This window comes from Heptranchias perlo, chromosome 10 (genome assembly GCF_035084215.1).
Source record: "Heptranchias perlo isolate sHepPer1 chromosome 10, sHepPer1.hap1, whole genome shotgun sequence".
Lineage (NCBI taxonomy): Eukaryota > Metazoa > Chordata > Chondrichthyes > Hexanchiformes > Hexanchidae > Heptranchias > Heptranchias perlo.
The window spans coordinates 58,107,353-58,119,654 of record NC_090334.1 but is presented as its reverse complement, the minus strand read 5'-3'; the positions used below and the strand labels follow the sequence as shown (position 1 = coordinate 58,119,654).

The 12,302-nt window shown below is 46.7% G+C and overlaps 1 protein-coding gene across 1 annotated transcript in view; it reads left to right on the top strand.

Moving 5' to 3' along the window:
* The first annotated feature begins 10,595 nt into the window (after window positions 1–10,595).
* Window positions 10,596–12,302, top strand: part of fancm (FA complementation group M) — a 119,687-nt gene continuing 117,980 nt past the window's right edge. Inside the window, exon 1 of the mRNA XM_067991853.1 lies at window positions 10,596–11,277. Within this exon, the coding sequence (XP_067847954.1) occupies window positions 10,686–11,277 (592 nt within the window). The 5' untranslated portion in view covers window positions 10,596–10,685. The remainder of the gene's footprint in view (window positions 11,278–12,302) is intronic.

Sequence of the window (12,302 nt, the reverse complement as noted above, 5' to 3'; positions counted from 1 at the left end):
TGCTTGATACACATACTTAGTTTGCAAAACTCTTTTTTTCTGACCAATCATTAATGTTTAACTCTGTTTCTTTAATGGAATCAAATTGCTGTATTTTCAAAAAAGAATATTTTGTTGTAAGAAGTTTTTTTTAACATTGTGTTAATAACTCTATGAAAGCATTTGAGTAAGAAAAGTTTTAAAGCTAAATGTGCCATTAATAAGTTTATGTGTTAAATGGTACAATTTTAAAGAGGGTCCGGCCACCTTTAAAGATTTGTACACAAATCTTTAAAGGTGGCCGGACAAATTGAGAAGGTTGTTAAAAAAGCATATGGGATCCTTGGCTTTATAAACAGAGGTATAGAGTACAAAAGCAAGGAAGCTATGCTAAACCTTTATAAAACACCGGTTAGGCCCCAGCTGGAGTATTGTGTCCATTTCTGGGCACCACATTTTAGGAAGGATGTCAAAGCCTTAGAGATGGTGCAGAGGAGATTCACTAGAATGGTATCAGGGATACAGGACTTCAGTTACATGGAGAGACTAGAAATGGTGGGGTTGGACTCCTTAGAGCAGAGAAGGTTTTGGGGAAATTTAATAGAGGTATTCAAAATCATGAAGGGTTTTGATAGAGTAAAGAAGGAGAGACTGTTTCCAATGGCCGAAGGATCTGTAATCAGAGGATACAGATTTAAGGTAATTGGCAAAAGAATGAGAGGCGAGATGAGGAGAATTTTTACGCAGCAAGTTGTAATGATCTGGAATGCACTGCCTGAAAGACCGGTGGAAACAGATTCAATAAAAACTTTCAAAAGGGAATTGGATAAATACTTGAAGGGGAAAAATTTGCAGGGCTATGGGAAAAGGGCAAGGGAGTGGGACTAATTGCATAGCTCTTTCAAAGAGCTGGCACAGGCACAGTGGGCCAAATGGCCTCCTTCTGTGCTGTCTGTGGGGAAAGGCAACCGTTTAGAGCCTTCCCGCCGTTGTATACCGAGGGGCTGCAATCAGGGAAAAACCCCCTCGGGCAGAATGTAAAATTCAAATTGATGTAATGTACCCGTAATAAATCTGTAATGTATCTGTAATGAATCACCTGTATTGATTGTGATGCAATGAGGCACCCTGGAGTGTCATGAACTGTAATTATGTCCAATGTGTTTCATTGAACTGTACTTGATGTAACCTGCAAATTGCATAATCTATATTGTGTATGCTTGGAATGTGCTATGAGAACTGTATTGTATGTACTGCTGCAAATTTTATGAATAAAGTATATTTTTTGGAAAAAAAGTATCTTTCTATGATTCTAAATAAGAATTAAACTTGTTTGTTCTCCAAATATTATTTGTGGAATTTATTGGGTTAAGATAGGCTGCACCACTGTGGTTCTTGGTGCAACCTACATTAAATCCCGCCGCCCCCCCTCCCCCCCCCCCCGCCACAAGAAAACAGAATAAAGGGAAGCAGTGCAATTCTCTCCCTGTTTAGTCGCTGATTTCAGCTGTACCATGCAGGGAGATGTTGAATGGAGCTCAGTTGTCTCTCCACAAGAGGAAAGGAAACTGGCCACTTTCATCTGGGTGGCCAAAAGCAGCATCTGTTGTAGCCTTAGAGTGGACTGTCTTTTTAACTGGAGGAGATGCGTGCCCTGAAGGAAGATCCACAAGAGAAAATGGGATAGAATCAAGGATGCATCATTGGAAGACCCATATACTAAAAAGTACAAATAGTATCATTTTCCAACGAAAATTCTTAGATGCGTGGCAGGTTTACTCAGTTGGTGGAATTCTTGTCCGAGTCAGAAGATTGTGGGTTCAAGCTCCAATGCAGAACTTCAACACATAATCTAGGCTGACAGTACTGAGAGACTGTTGCAATGTCAGAGGTGCTGCCCTTTGGATCAGACATAAAACTAAGGCCCCATCTAACTGTTTGGCTGGATGTTAAAGACAAGATTTTTTTCCTTTTAGTATTTTTAAAATGGCTTTCAAAATTCCATCAATAAATGTGCATAGTATTAAATTGACTACGCAATGTGCTGCGACCCTGAACTAACTGTCCAGGGTCAAGAGGGACCTGCTGCCCTTGCAAGATCCCGCACCTCAGCAACTACTGGCAGTGATCATGCATGTGGACCGGGGCAGTTCATCTGTTCGGGAGGCAACGGTAGTCGATCCGTGGGTCTGGGGATTCTGCTGCGAGGAGGCCAATTCACCATTACCGAGGTTAAAGAGGGGGTGGGGGACTGCCTGCTCATAGCAGACATTCTACATAGGAACGCCCCGCTCCGACTGATCAATGTGTACGTCCCGACTCTCAGGAGCAAGCGGCTGGGGGTCTTGCAGCATCTCCCAATGCAGCTGGCGACCTCCAGGCCGGTCGTTCTCACTGGAGACTTCATCTGCATCATCAATGCGGCTGGACGATCCAGCCCTGCAGATGGAGCGCTGCAGAGATACCAGAGACCCTGGTCCAGGCCCGATGAGTCCGTCTGTTCCAGGATAGACTTCCTATTTGTGTCCCCAACACTCAAGGTCTGATCCACCAACATCCAGTTGGTGTTCATCTCTGACCACTGCCTCCTACTGGCCAACTGTCAAACACAGGAGGACCAGAAGGCAGGCAGCAGGGCATGGAAGTTGAACGCGAGACTGTTGGCCCCGGAGAACATCGAGGGACTAAGGAGGGATTACCCAGGTTGGAGGACCGTGAAACCCTTCTTTGACTCTGTGGTGCACTGGTGGGAAGCAATCAAGGCCAACATCAAGAGGTTCTTCATCCTCAAAGATGTTCAGAAGTTGAGAGAGAGATAGAGGTGTAATAAATTGGATAGCCCGGTGGTGAAGGATAGAATACTAGAGTCTGGTCTTCAGTTGCTTCCAAGCCTTTATTCATAGAGATCCACATCAACCACACCACACCCTAGATAAGCTCTTGTATAAACGGATACAAGAGATTCCCCAACTGATACGCACCACCTGAATACAATTAACACTAATTGATATAAATCACACGGATACAATTAACAAGAGAGAATTGTCACAGCTTCAGAAAAGCATGCAGGATCTACTCCAGCTGCAGTCGATGGGGTCGATGTCGGGGAGGAACTCATAGAGGTGAAGGGCCAGCAAGCCTCGCTCTTCGCCTCCGAGGCCTCAAAGATCATCTTCCGGTCTACAGTCTGCTCTGTGGAGAAGGATGAGAAGTGCTCGTGCTTTTTCTTCCAAAAGCTGCACAGAGAGACCTCTGTGATCAGCAGCCTGAAGGAAGAAAACGGCTTGGTGACGTCTTCACAGGCCGACATACTGAGGATCAGCAAGTCCTTTTATGCTGGGCTGTACGACGCAAAGCCCACAGGCAGCACGGCCTCCCAGTCCTTCCTTTCCTCTATCACGGAGGTCTTAGAAGACAGCGAATGGGAGAGCATGGATCAGCACTGACTTTGGACAAGTTAAAAAGGCCTTCCGGTCCTTCGAGAAGAGCAGAACTCCCAGAAGTGGTGGCTTACAGGTTGAGTTGTACTCAGCTCTGTGGGACTGGTTAGGCATGGACCTGCTGAAAGTGTATGGGCTATGCTTCTGGCAGGCAGCATGTCAGAGTCCATGAGGAAAGGCACCATCATCCTCATCTACAAGTGGAAGGGGAAGAGGGAAGAAATCAGAAATTGGTGACCCATTTCCTTGCTAAATGTCAACTACAAGATTCTGTTAAGGTCACTGCCAACAGGGTCAAGTCTGCTCTGGAGCTGGTGATCCACCCCGATCAGACCTGTACTGTACCTGACAGGAGGATCTCTGATAGTCTTGCGCTGCTCAAGGATATGATCGCCTACAGGGGGGAGAACACCTGCCTCCTCAGCTTGGACCAGGAGAAGGCTTTGACAGCATATCCCACACCTACATGATGGACGTGCTCTCCAAAATTGGGTTTGGGGAGGGAATCTGCGCTTGGATCTGACTGTTATACGCGGACATCCGTGGCGCAGTCCTAACTTTAGGTTGGGAGTCAGAGAGCTTTCTGGTCAGATCTGGAGTCAGGCAGACTGTCCTCTCTCTGTGGTCTTGTTCATCGAGCCATTTGCTGCATCCATCAGGAAGGACACAGATATCGGGGGGTGACGATCCCAGGCAGCGGAGGCTCTCAGGTTAAGGCCTCCCTTTACAGAGATGATGTCACCAACTTTTGCTCTGATCAGTGGTTGGTCCACAACCTAATGGGCATCTGCGACCAGTTCGAGCTGGCCTCGGGGCCCAGAGTGAACCGCAGTAAGAGCGAGGCCATGTTCTTTGGCAGCTGGGAGACCTGATCCTTTGTCCCCATCACCATCAGGTCTAACCATCTGAAGGTGCTGGGGATCTGGTTCGGGGGCCCCAGGTCTGAACCAAGAACTGGGAGGAGCGGGTCTCTCTCCATGGCCGGTAGAAACCTGGTGATAAGGTGTGAGGTGCTTATGGTGTTGTCTACGTGGCCAAGGTCTGGCCTATTCCCCGCTGCTCCGTCGTCACAGTCACCCGAGCTTTCTTTCACTTTGTCTGGAGGTCCAAGGTAGAACGCATCCACAGGGACAACATGTACAAGCCCCCAGACAAAGGGGGGAAGGGCGTCCCCAATGCTGCCCTGATCCTGATGGCCACCTTTGTGTGTGGCTGCCTCAGGATGTTTGTAGAGCCCCTGTACGCAAACACCAAGTGTCACAACGTGCTGAGTTTCTACCTGTCCACCACACTGAAAAGACTGGGTCTGTCCACGCTGGCCGAGCAGAAGCAGGACGGCCCGTTGAGCTGGACCATACCCCACCACCTGTCCCAGGTGGAGAAATTCCTGAGATGGAAGTCCTTTCTACCACAAGGCCGTCAGAGAGTGGTCGGCACGGAATGTTCTGGGGTTCCTGCAGGGAAAGGAGAGGGTGGATCCAATTGGGCAGCTCCCCGACCAGACGGTCGATGCCATTTGGCAGAATGTCTCATTGCCGGAATTGACCAACAGTTACCAGGATGTAGCTTGGATGGTAGTGAGAAGGGCCTTCCTAGTGCGGTCTTTCCTACGCACATGGAATTTCAGCACCAACGCGAGCTGCCCTGGAGGCTGTAGTTGGGACGAGACCATTGTCCACCTCCTGATGGACTGCCCCTACGTGCAGAAGATGTGGAGAGAGATGCATTGGTATCTGTACCAATTCATCCCCAACAGCTCGGTTACACAGACGCTGTGCTCCACGGGCTGTTCCCCAGGATGCACACCGAGACAGATATCAACTGCTGTTGGAAGACCATCAACTTGGTGAAGGAGGCCCTCTGGTCCGCCCGAAACCTGCTGGTCTACGACCGAGTGTTGCCGACTGCCACAAGCCAAGGCCCAGGAGTACGTGCTGCGGGACGCACTGAAGTGAGGTGTGGCTTACGCAAAGGCTCTATGGGGAAAGGCCAACGTGTAAGGCCATCCCACTTTGTATTGTACAAAATCTATTAGACGATATGTACTGTGTTGTGAATTGTAATGATGGGATCGGAGTGTGTACGATCTGTATTTTATTGTTTTGAATTATAATTGTGTATTTACATTGAACTGTGTGTATCTAGATTTTATGAAATAAAGTATGTTTTGAAATAAAAAAAAGTTAAAGATTGCATAACAATATTTTGAAGAGCAGGTAATTATCCTACTTCCAGCAACGTTGCCAAAAAAAAGTGATTAACTGGCCATCCATCTTTTTTTTTATTCGTTCATGGGATGTGGGCGTCGCTGGCAAGGCCAGCATTTATTGCCCATCCCTAATTGCCCTTGAGAAGGTGGTGGTGAGCCGCCTTCTTGAGCCGCTGCCATCCATGTGGTGAAGGTTCTCCCACAGTGCTCTTAAGTAGGGAGTTCTAGGATTTTGACCCAGCGATGATGAAGGAACGGCGATATATTTCCAAGTCAGTATGGTGTGTGACTTGGATGGGAACGTGCAGGAGGTGATGTTCCCACGCGCCTGCTACCCTTGTCCTAGATGGTAGAGGTCACGGTTTTGGGAGGTGCTGTTGAAGAAGCTTTGGCGAGTTGCTGCAGTGCATCCAGCAGATGGTACACACTGCAGCCACGGTGCGCTGGTGGTGGAGGGAGTTAATGTTTAAGGTGGCGGATGGAGTGCCAATCAAGCGGGCTGCTTTGTTGTGGATGGTGTTGAGCTTTTTGAGTGTTGTTGGAGCTGCAGTCATCCAGGCAAGTGAAGAATATTCCATCACACTCCTGACTTGTGCCTTGTAGATGGTAGAAAGGCTTTGGGAGGTGAGTCACTCACTGCAGAATACCCAGCCTCTGAACTGCTCTTGTAGCCACAGTATTTATGTGGCTGGTCCAGTTTAGTTTCTGGTCAATGGTGACCCCCAGGATGGTGGGGGATTCGGCAATGGTAATGTCGTTGAATGTCAAGGGGAGGTGGTTAGACTCTCTCTTGTTGGAGATGGTCATTGCCTGGCACTTGTTACTTGCCACTTATCAGCCCAAGCCTGGATGTTGTCCAGGTCTTGCTGCATGTGGGCACGGACTGCTTCATTATCTGAGGGGTTGCGAATGGAACTGAACACTGTGCAATCATCAGCAAACATCCCCACTTCTGATCTTACGATGAAGGGAAGGTCATTGATGCAACAGCTGAAGATGGTTGGGCCTAGGACACTGCCCTGAGGAACTCCTGCAGTGATGTCCTGAGGCTGAGATGCTTGGCCTTCAACAACCACTACCATCTTCCTTTGTGCTAGGTTGCTTGTTGTTGTGTGTAGGATCTAGCTGTGTACAAAATGGTTGCTCTGTTTGCCTACATAACATCAGTAACTGAACTTCTAAGTAATTCATCCTATTATAGAGTGGGATAGTAATAGTGTTAGAGGCAAAGAGGGGAGGAATTTTTGAAATGTGTTCCGGAGAACTTTCTTGATCAATATGTTTCCGACCCAACGAGGAAGCAGGCATTGCTGGTTCTGGGGAGTGAGGTGGGCCAAGTGGAGCGAGTGTCAGTGGGGGAACATTTAGGGAACAGCGATCATAATCATAAGGTTTAGATTAACTATGGAAAAGGACAAGGTCCACTCTAAAGTAAAAATACTCAATTGGAGGAGGGCCAATTTAAGTGGGATGAGAATGGATCTGGCTCAGGTAAATTGGAATCATAGATTGGCAGACAAAACTGTAATTGAACAATGGGCGGCCTTTAAAGAGGAGATGGTTTGGGTACAGTCTAGGTACATTCCCACGAGAGAGAAAAGGCCTATGCTCTCTGGAGTTTAGAAGAATGAGAGGTGATCTCATTGAAACATATAAGATTCTGAGGGGGCTTGACTGGGTAGATGCTGAGAGATTGCTTCCCCTGGCTAGAGAGTCTAGAACTAGGGGACATATTTGCAGGATAAGGGGTCGGTCATTCAAAACTGAGATGAGGAGGAATTTCTTCACTCAGAGGGTAATGAATCTTTGGAATTCTCTACTCCAGAGGGCTGTGGATGCTGAGTCATTGAGTATATTCAAGGCTGAGATGGATAAATTTTTGGACTCTAGAGGAATCAAGGGATATGGGGATTGGGTGGGAAAGTGGAGTTGAGGTCAAGATCAGCCATGATCTGATTGAATGGCGGAGCAGGCTCAATGGTCTGTATAGCCTACTCCTGCTCCTATTTCTTATGCTCTTATGTTCTTAAAGGTAGGGCAACTAAAGCCAGAGCTCCCTGGATGACAAAAGAGATAGAGAGTAAGATGAAACATAAAAAAGGGGCATATGACAGAAGTCAGGTTGATAATACAAATGAGAACCAGGTTGAATATAGAAAGTTCAGAGGGGAAGCGAAAAAGGAAATAAGAGGGGCAAAGAGAAGGTATGAGAATAGACTAGCGGCTAACATAAAAGGGAATCCAAAAGTCTTCTATGGGCCTGTAAATAGTAAACAGGTAGTAAGAGGAGAGGTGGGACCAATTAGGGACCAAAAAGGAGATCTACGCTTGGAGGCAGAGGGCATGGCTGAGGTACTAAATGAGTACTTTGCATCTGTCTTTACCAAAGAAGAAGATGCTACCAAAGTCACAGTAAAAGAGGAGGTAGTTGAGATACTGGATGGGCTAAAATTTGATAAAGAGGAGGTACTAGATAGGCTAGCTGTACTTAAAATAGATAAGTCACCCAGTCCAGATGGGATGCATCCTAGGGTGGAAATTGCGGAGGTACTGCCCATAATCTTCCAACTCTCCTTTGATACGGGATGGTGCCAGAATTGCAAATGTTACACCCTTGTTCTAAAAAAGGTGGAAGGATAAACCCAGCAACTACAGGCCAGTCAGTTTAACCTTGGTAGTGGGGAAACTTTTAGAAACGATAATCTGGGACAAAATTAACAGTCTCTTGGACAGGTGTGGATTAATTAAGGAAAGCCAGCACGGATTTGTTAAAGGCAAATCGTGTTTAACTAACTTGATAGATTTTTTTTGATGACGTAACAGAAAGGGTCGATGAGGGCAATGTGGTCAATGTGGTGTATATGGACTTCCAAAAGGTGTTTGATAAAGTGCCACATAATAAGCTTGTCATCAAAGTTGAAGCCTATGGAATAAAAGGGGGGCAGTGGCAGCATTGATACGAAATTGGCTAAGTGACAGGAAAGAGAGAGTTGTGGTGAAGTGTTGTTTTTCGTCCGGAGGGAGGTGTACAGTGGTGTTCCCCAGGGGTCGGTACTAGGACCATTGCTTTTTTTGATATATATTAATGACTTGGACTTCGGTGTACGGGGCACAATTTCAAAATTTTCCAGATGACACAAAATTGGAAGGGTAGTAAACAGTGAGGAGGATAGTGATAGACTTCAAGAGGATATAGACAGGCTGGTGGAATGGGTGGACATGTGGCAGGTGAAATTGAAGGCAGAAAAGTGTGAAGTGATACATTTTGGTAGGAAGAACGAGGAGAGGCAATATAAACTATAGGGTACAATTCTAAAAGGGGTGCAGGAACAGAGAGATTTGTGGGTATATGGGCAGAAGTCTTTGAAGAAGGAGGAAAGCTCTGAAAGCTTGTGATTTCTAATAGAGCTGTTGGACTATAACCTGGTGTTGTAAGACTCCTTACGTTTGTCCACCCCAGTCCATCACCGCCATCTCCACATCATTTATAAATAGAGGCACAGAGTACAAAAACAAGGAGGTTATGATGAAACTTTATAAAACACTGGTTCGGCCACAACTGGAGCATTGTATCCAGTTCTGGGCACCGTACTTCAGGAAGGATGTGAAGGCCTTAGAGCGGGTGCAGAAGAGATTTACTAGAATGATTCCAGGGATGAGGGACTTCAGTTATGTGCAAGACTGGAGAAGTTGAGGTTGTTCTCCTTGAGCAGAGAGGGTTGAGAGGAGATTTGATTGAGGTATTCAAAATCATGAAGTGTCTAGACAGAGTAGATAGAGAGAAACTGTTCCCACTGGTGGAAGGGTCAAGAACCAGAGGACATAGATTTAAGGCAAAGGAACCAAAGGTGACATGAGGAAAAACTTTTTTACACAGCGAGTGGTTAGAATCTGGAATGCACTGCCTGAGGGAGTGGTGGAAGCAGATTCAATCGTGGCTTTGAAAAGGGAATTGGATAAGTACTTGAAGGTAAAAAATTTGCAGGGCTTCAGGGTTAGGGCAGGGAAGTGGGACCAGCTGGATTGCTCTCGCAGAGAGCTGGCATGGACTCGATGGGCCGAATGGCCTCCTTCTGTGCTGTAATCATTCTATGATTCGAAGTGTTTTATGATGTATCTGAGAGGTAATATAGCATTATATAAATGCAAGACATTTTTTCTTCTTGTAGTATTTACAGTCTGGTAAATAAAATGGGATACAGAATGAGAAGACAAAGTGACAAACTGAGCAGAGTAAAAATGTTTGAAATGTTTTATTTATAATCAAAATTTTTACATAGAATTACATCAAAACTACAGCACAGAAACAGGCCATTTGGCCAAACTCGTCTATGCCATATATGGAGTTTATGCTCCACATGAGCCTCCTACCTCCCTACTTCATCCAACCCTATCAGGATACCCTTCTATTCCTTTCTCCCTCAGGTGCTTATCTATCTTTAGTGTTTAGTTGAGGTCAAATCTTAAAAGGTATTTCCAACATATGAGTATCTTTATCTCTGCAATATTAGTATTTGTTTCAAAGCCACAGTGCATAAGTGAAAACCATGAAAAAGTATTAGGTAAACCTATTTTGTTTAGAAACATATAGCACAGTGATAGAAATCATGTTTAAATGCATCCTTATGTCACTTGGTCTGCTTCCTTTCCAAAAAATAAGTTACCCAAACACTTTTTCTGGAAATAGTAGCTCTTCAGCATTGCAGCATCTTGATGTAGCAACGTTAGTACAAACACAAAAAGCTGTAATATTAGGCCATTTACCATCAGCAAGAGTGTCCCAGACTGGAAATTCACTTAAACAAAGCACCAGGCATCAAAAGTTTAGATTTTGAAATTAGACTTGTCACTGTGTCCTGTGAGGGGAGACCAAGAGCTCTCGGGCATGTGGTTCGTTTCCAAGCAACAGCTGTTGTGCCTTTGACCTCTCTACGTCACACAAAGGCGCCAGATTCGTGCGGCGGACCGGCCGTCATCAAACCATTAAACGATGCCGCCCGACCCGACCGGCATTTCCCGTTTCTGTTTTTAAATACAGTCGGATAGAAGCTTCTCGAATGAGCGGCGGGCGGCAGCGGACGCTGTTTCAGAGCTGGGGCGCCAAACCGGTCAGTCAGCAGGCCGCATCCCAGCCCCAAGGCAAGAGAAGGTCCGTGGGCCCCTCGGCCGATTACAGGCGGGGACGGCAGCAGAGCTCGGGAGAAGCGGCCGTTCCCGCCCCGCAGGATGGCTTCGAGGATGGGGAGGATGACGACGTGCTGCTGGTGGCCGTGTTTGAGGCCGAGCGGAGCCTTGGCGGCGGCGGCCCGGTCTCTGTCAGCCAGCGGCCGGAGACCCGGGCTGAGGCCGCCACCCTCCCTGGCTTCGACCTGTCTTCTGGGGACGTGTGGATTTACCCGACCAACTACCCGGTCCGGGCCTATCAGTTCGACATGGCCCGGGTCGCGCTCTTCCACAACACGCTGGTGTGTCTGCCCACCAGCCTGGGTAAGACGTTCATCGCGGCCGTGGTGATGTACAACTTCTACCGCTGGTATCCCTCGGGGAAGATCGTGTTCATGGCCCCGACCAAGCCCCTGGTCGCTCAGCAGATCGAAGCCTGTTACAAAGTGATGGGCATCCCGCAGGACCACATGGCCGAGATGACAGGTAGGTGACTAACGTGTCAGATGGTGTGAAACTGCACTAACCAGCAGTGGGATACGTGCACCAGGTACTGAGTCCTACAAGAGCAGGAGGGTCTGAGGTCCGATTCCCTGTTTCCTGGGTTAGTAGATCTCAATCAAGGATTGATAGAGGCACTGCACTTGAACCCCAATGCCATGGGCTAGGGCACTGTTGTCCAGTACATTAACCAATAGCCATTTGCAGCTAATTGGGAATCCAGATGTGGCGAATTACATTTTATTATTGGAAAACGAGTAATATACACAATTGGGTATGTAATCTTGATCCACTTTCACATGGCATATGCGTGTGTATTTTAACCTTTTTGTGCATTTGTTGGTAAAATGATAAGATGAAAAGCAGAGTGTGTGAGTGCTTTACTTCCTTGGTTACTGAATGGTGGTAGATGTTTCAGTAAATATACAGATTTACCTGTATTGTGAGTGTGAGGCATGTTCTACTAAAATTAGTGCATGTGGCTAAAATGGTGTTGCTGTAGCCACACCTGTGGCTAGTCAACAATTTTTGTTGGACAGTACTGGGCTAGGGAGGGGAAAAAATCAAGGATTCTTATTCTTGACCACTATCTGGTGACCCTGCTGGAAAGCGTGGATACATGTTGATTAGGGGGAGGATTGCTACGATGTGCTGCCCTGTGGTCAAATTACCTGATGCTTACCTGAAGAATGGCCACGCGGGTGATATACTGGGGGGCTACTGACATCTGAATAACTACCGCAACATGAATTACCAGCTTTAGGAAAGGAGAAAATGGGGTAAGGAAGGGAAAAGACTACATTGCACACTTAACAAAGGTGCAGCAACTGCCTGTGAAAGTATATGTTATAAGAATGTTAAACAAATAGTAGCTAATGCTGTCCCTTCATACTACTTGCCTCGTGTGAACTGTGGAAAAAGTTAATTCGCTGTCACAAAAAAAAAATCATCTCTTGCTGGGGAGCTCTCATATCCAGGAATCTTGAGACTGTCGTAGAGGGAGGTGGAAA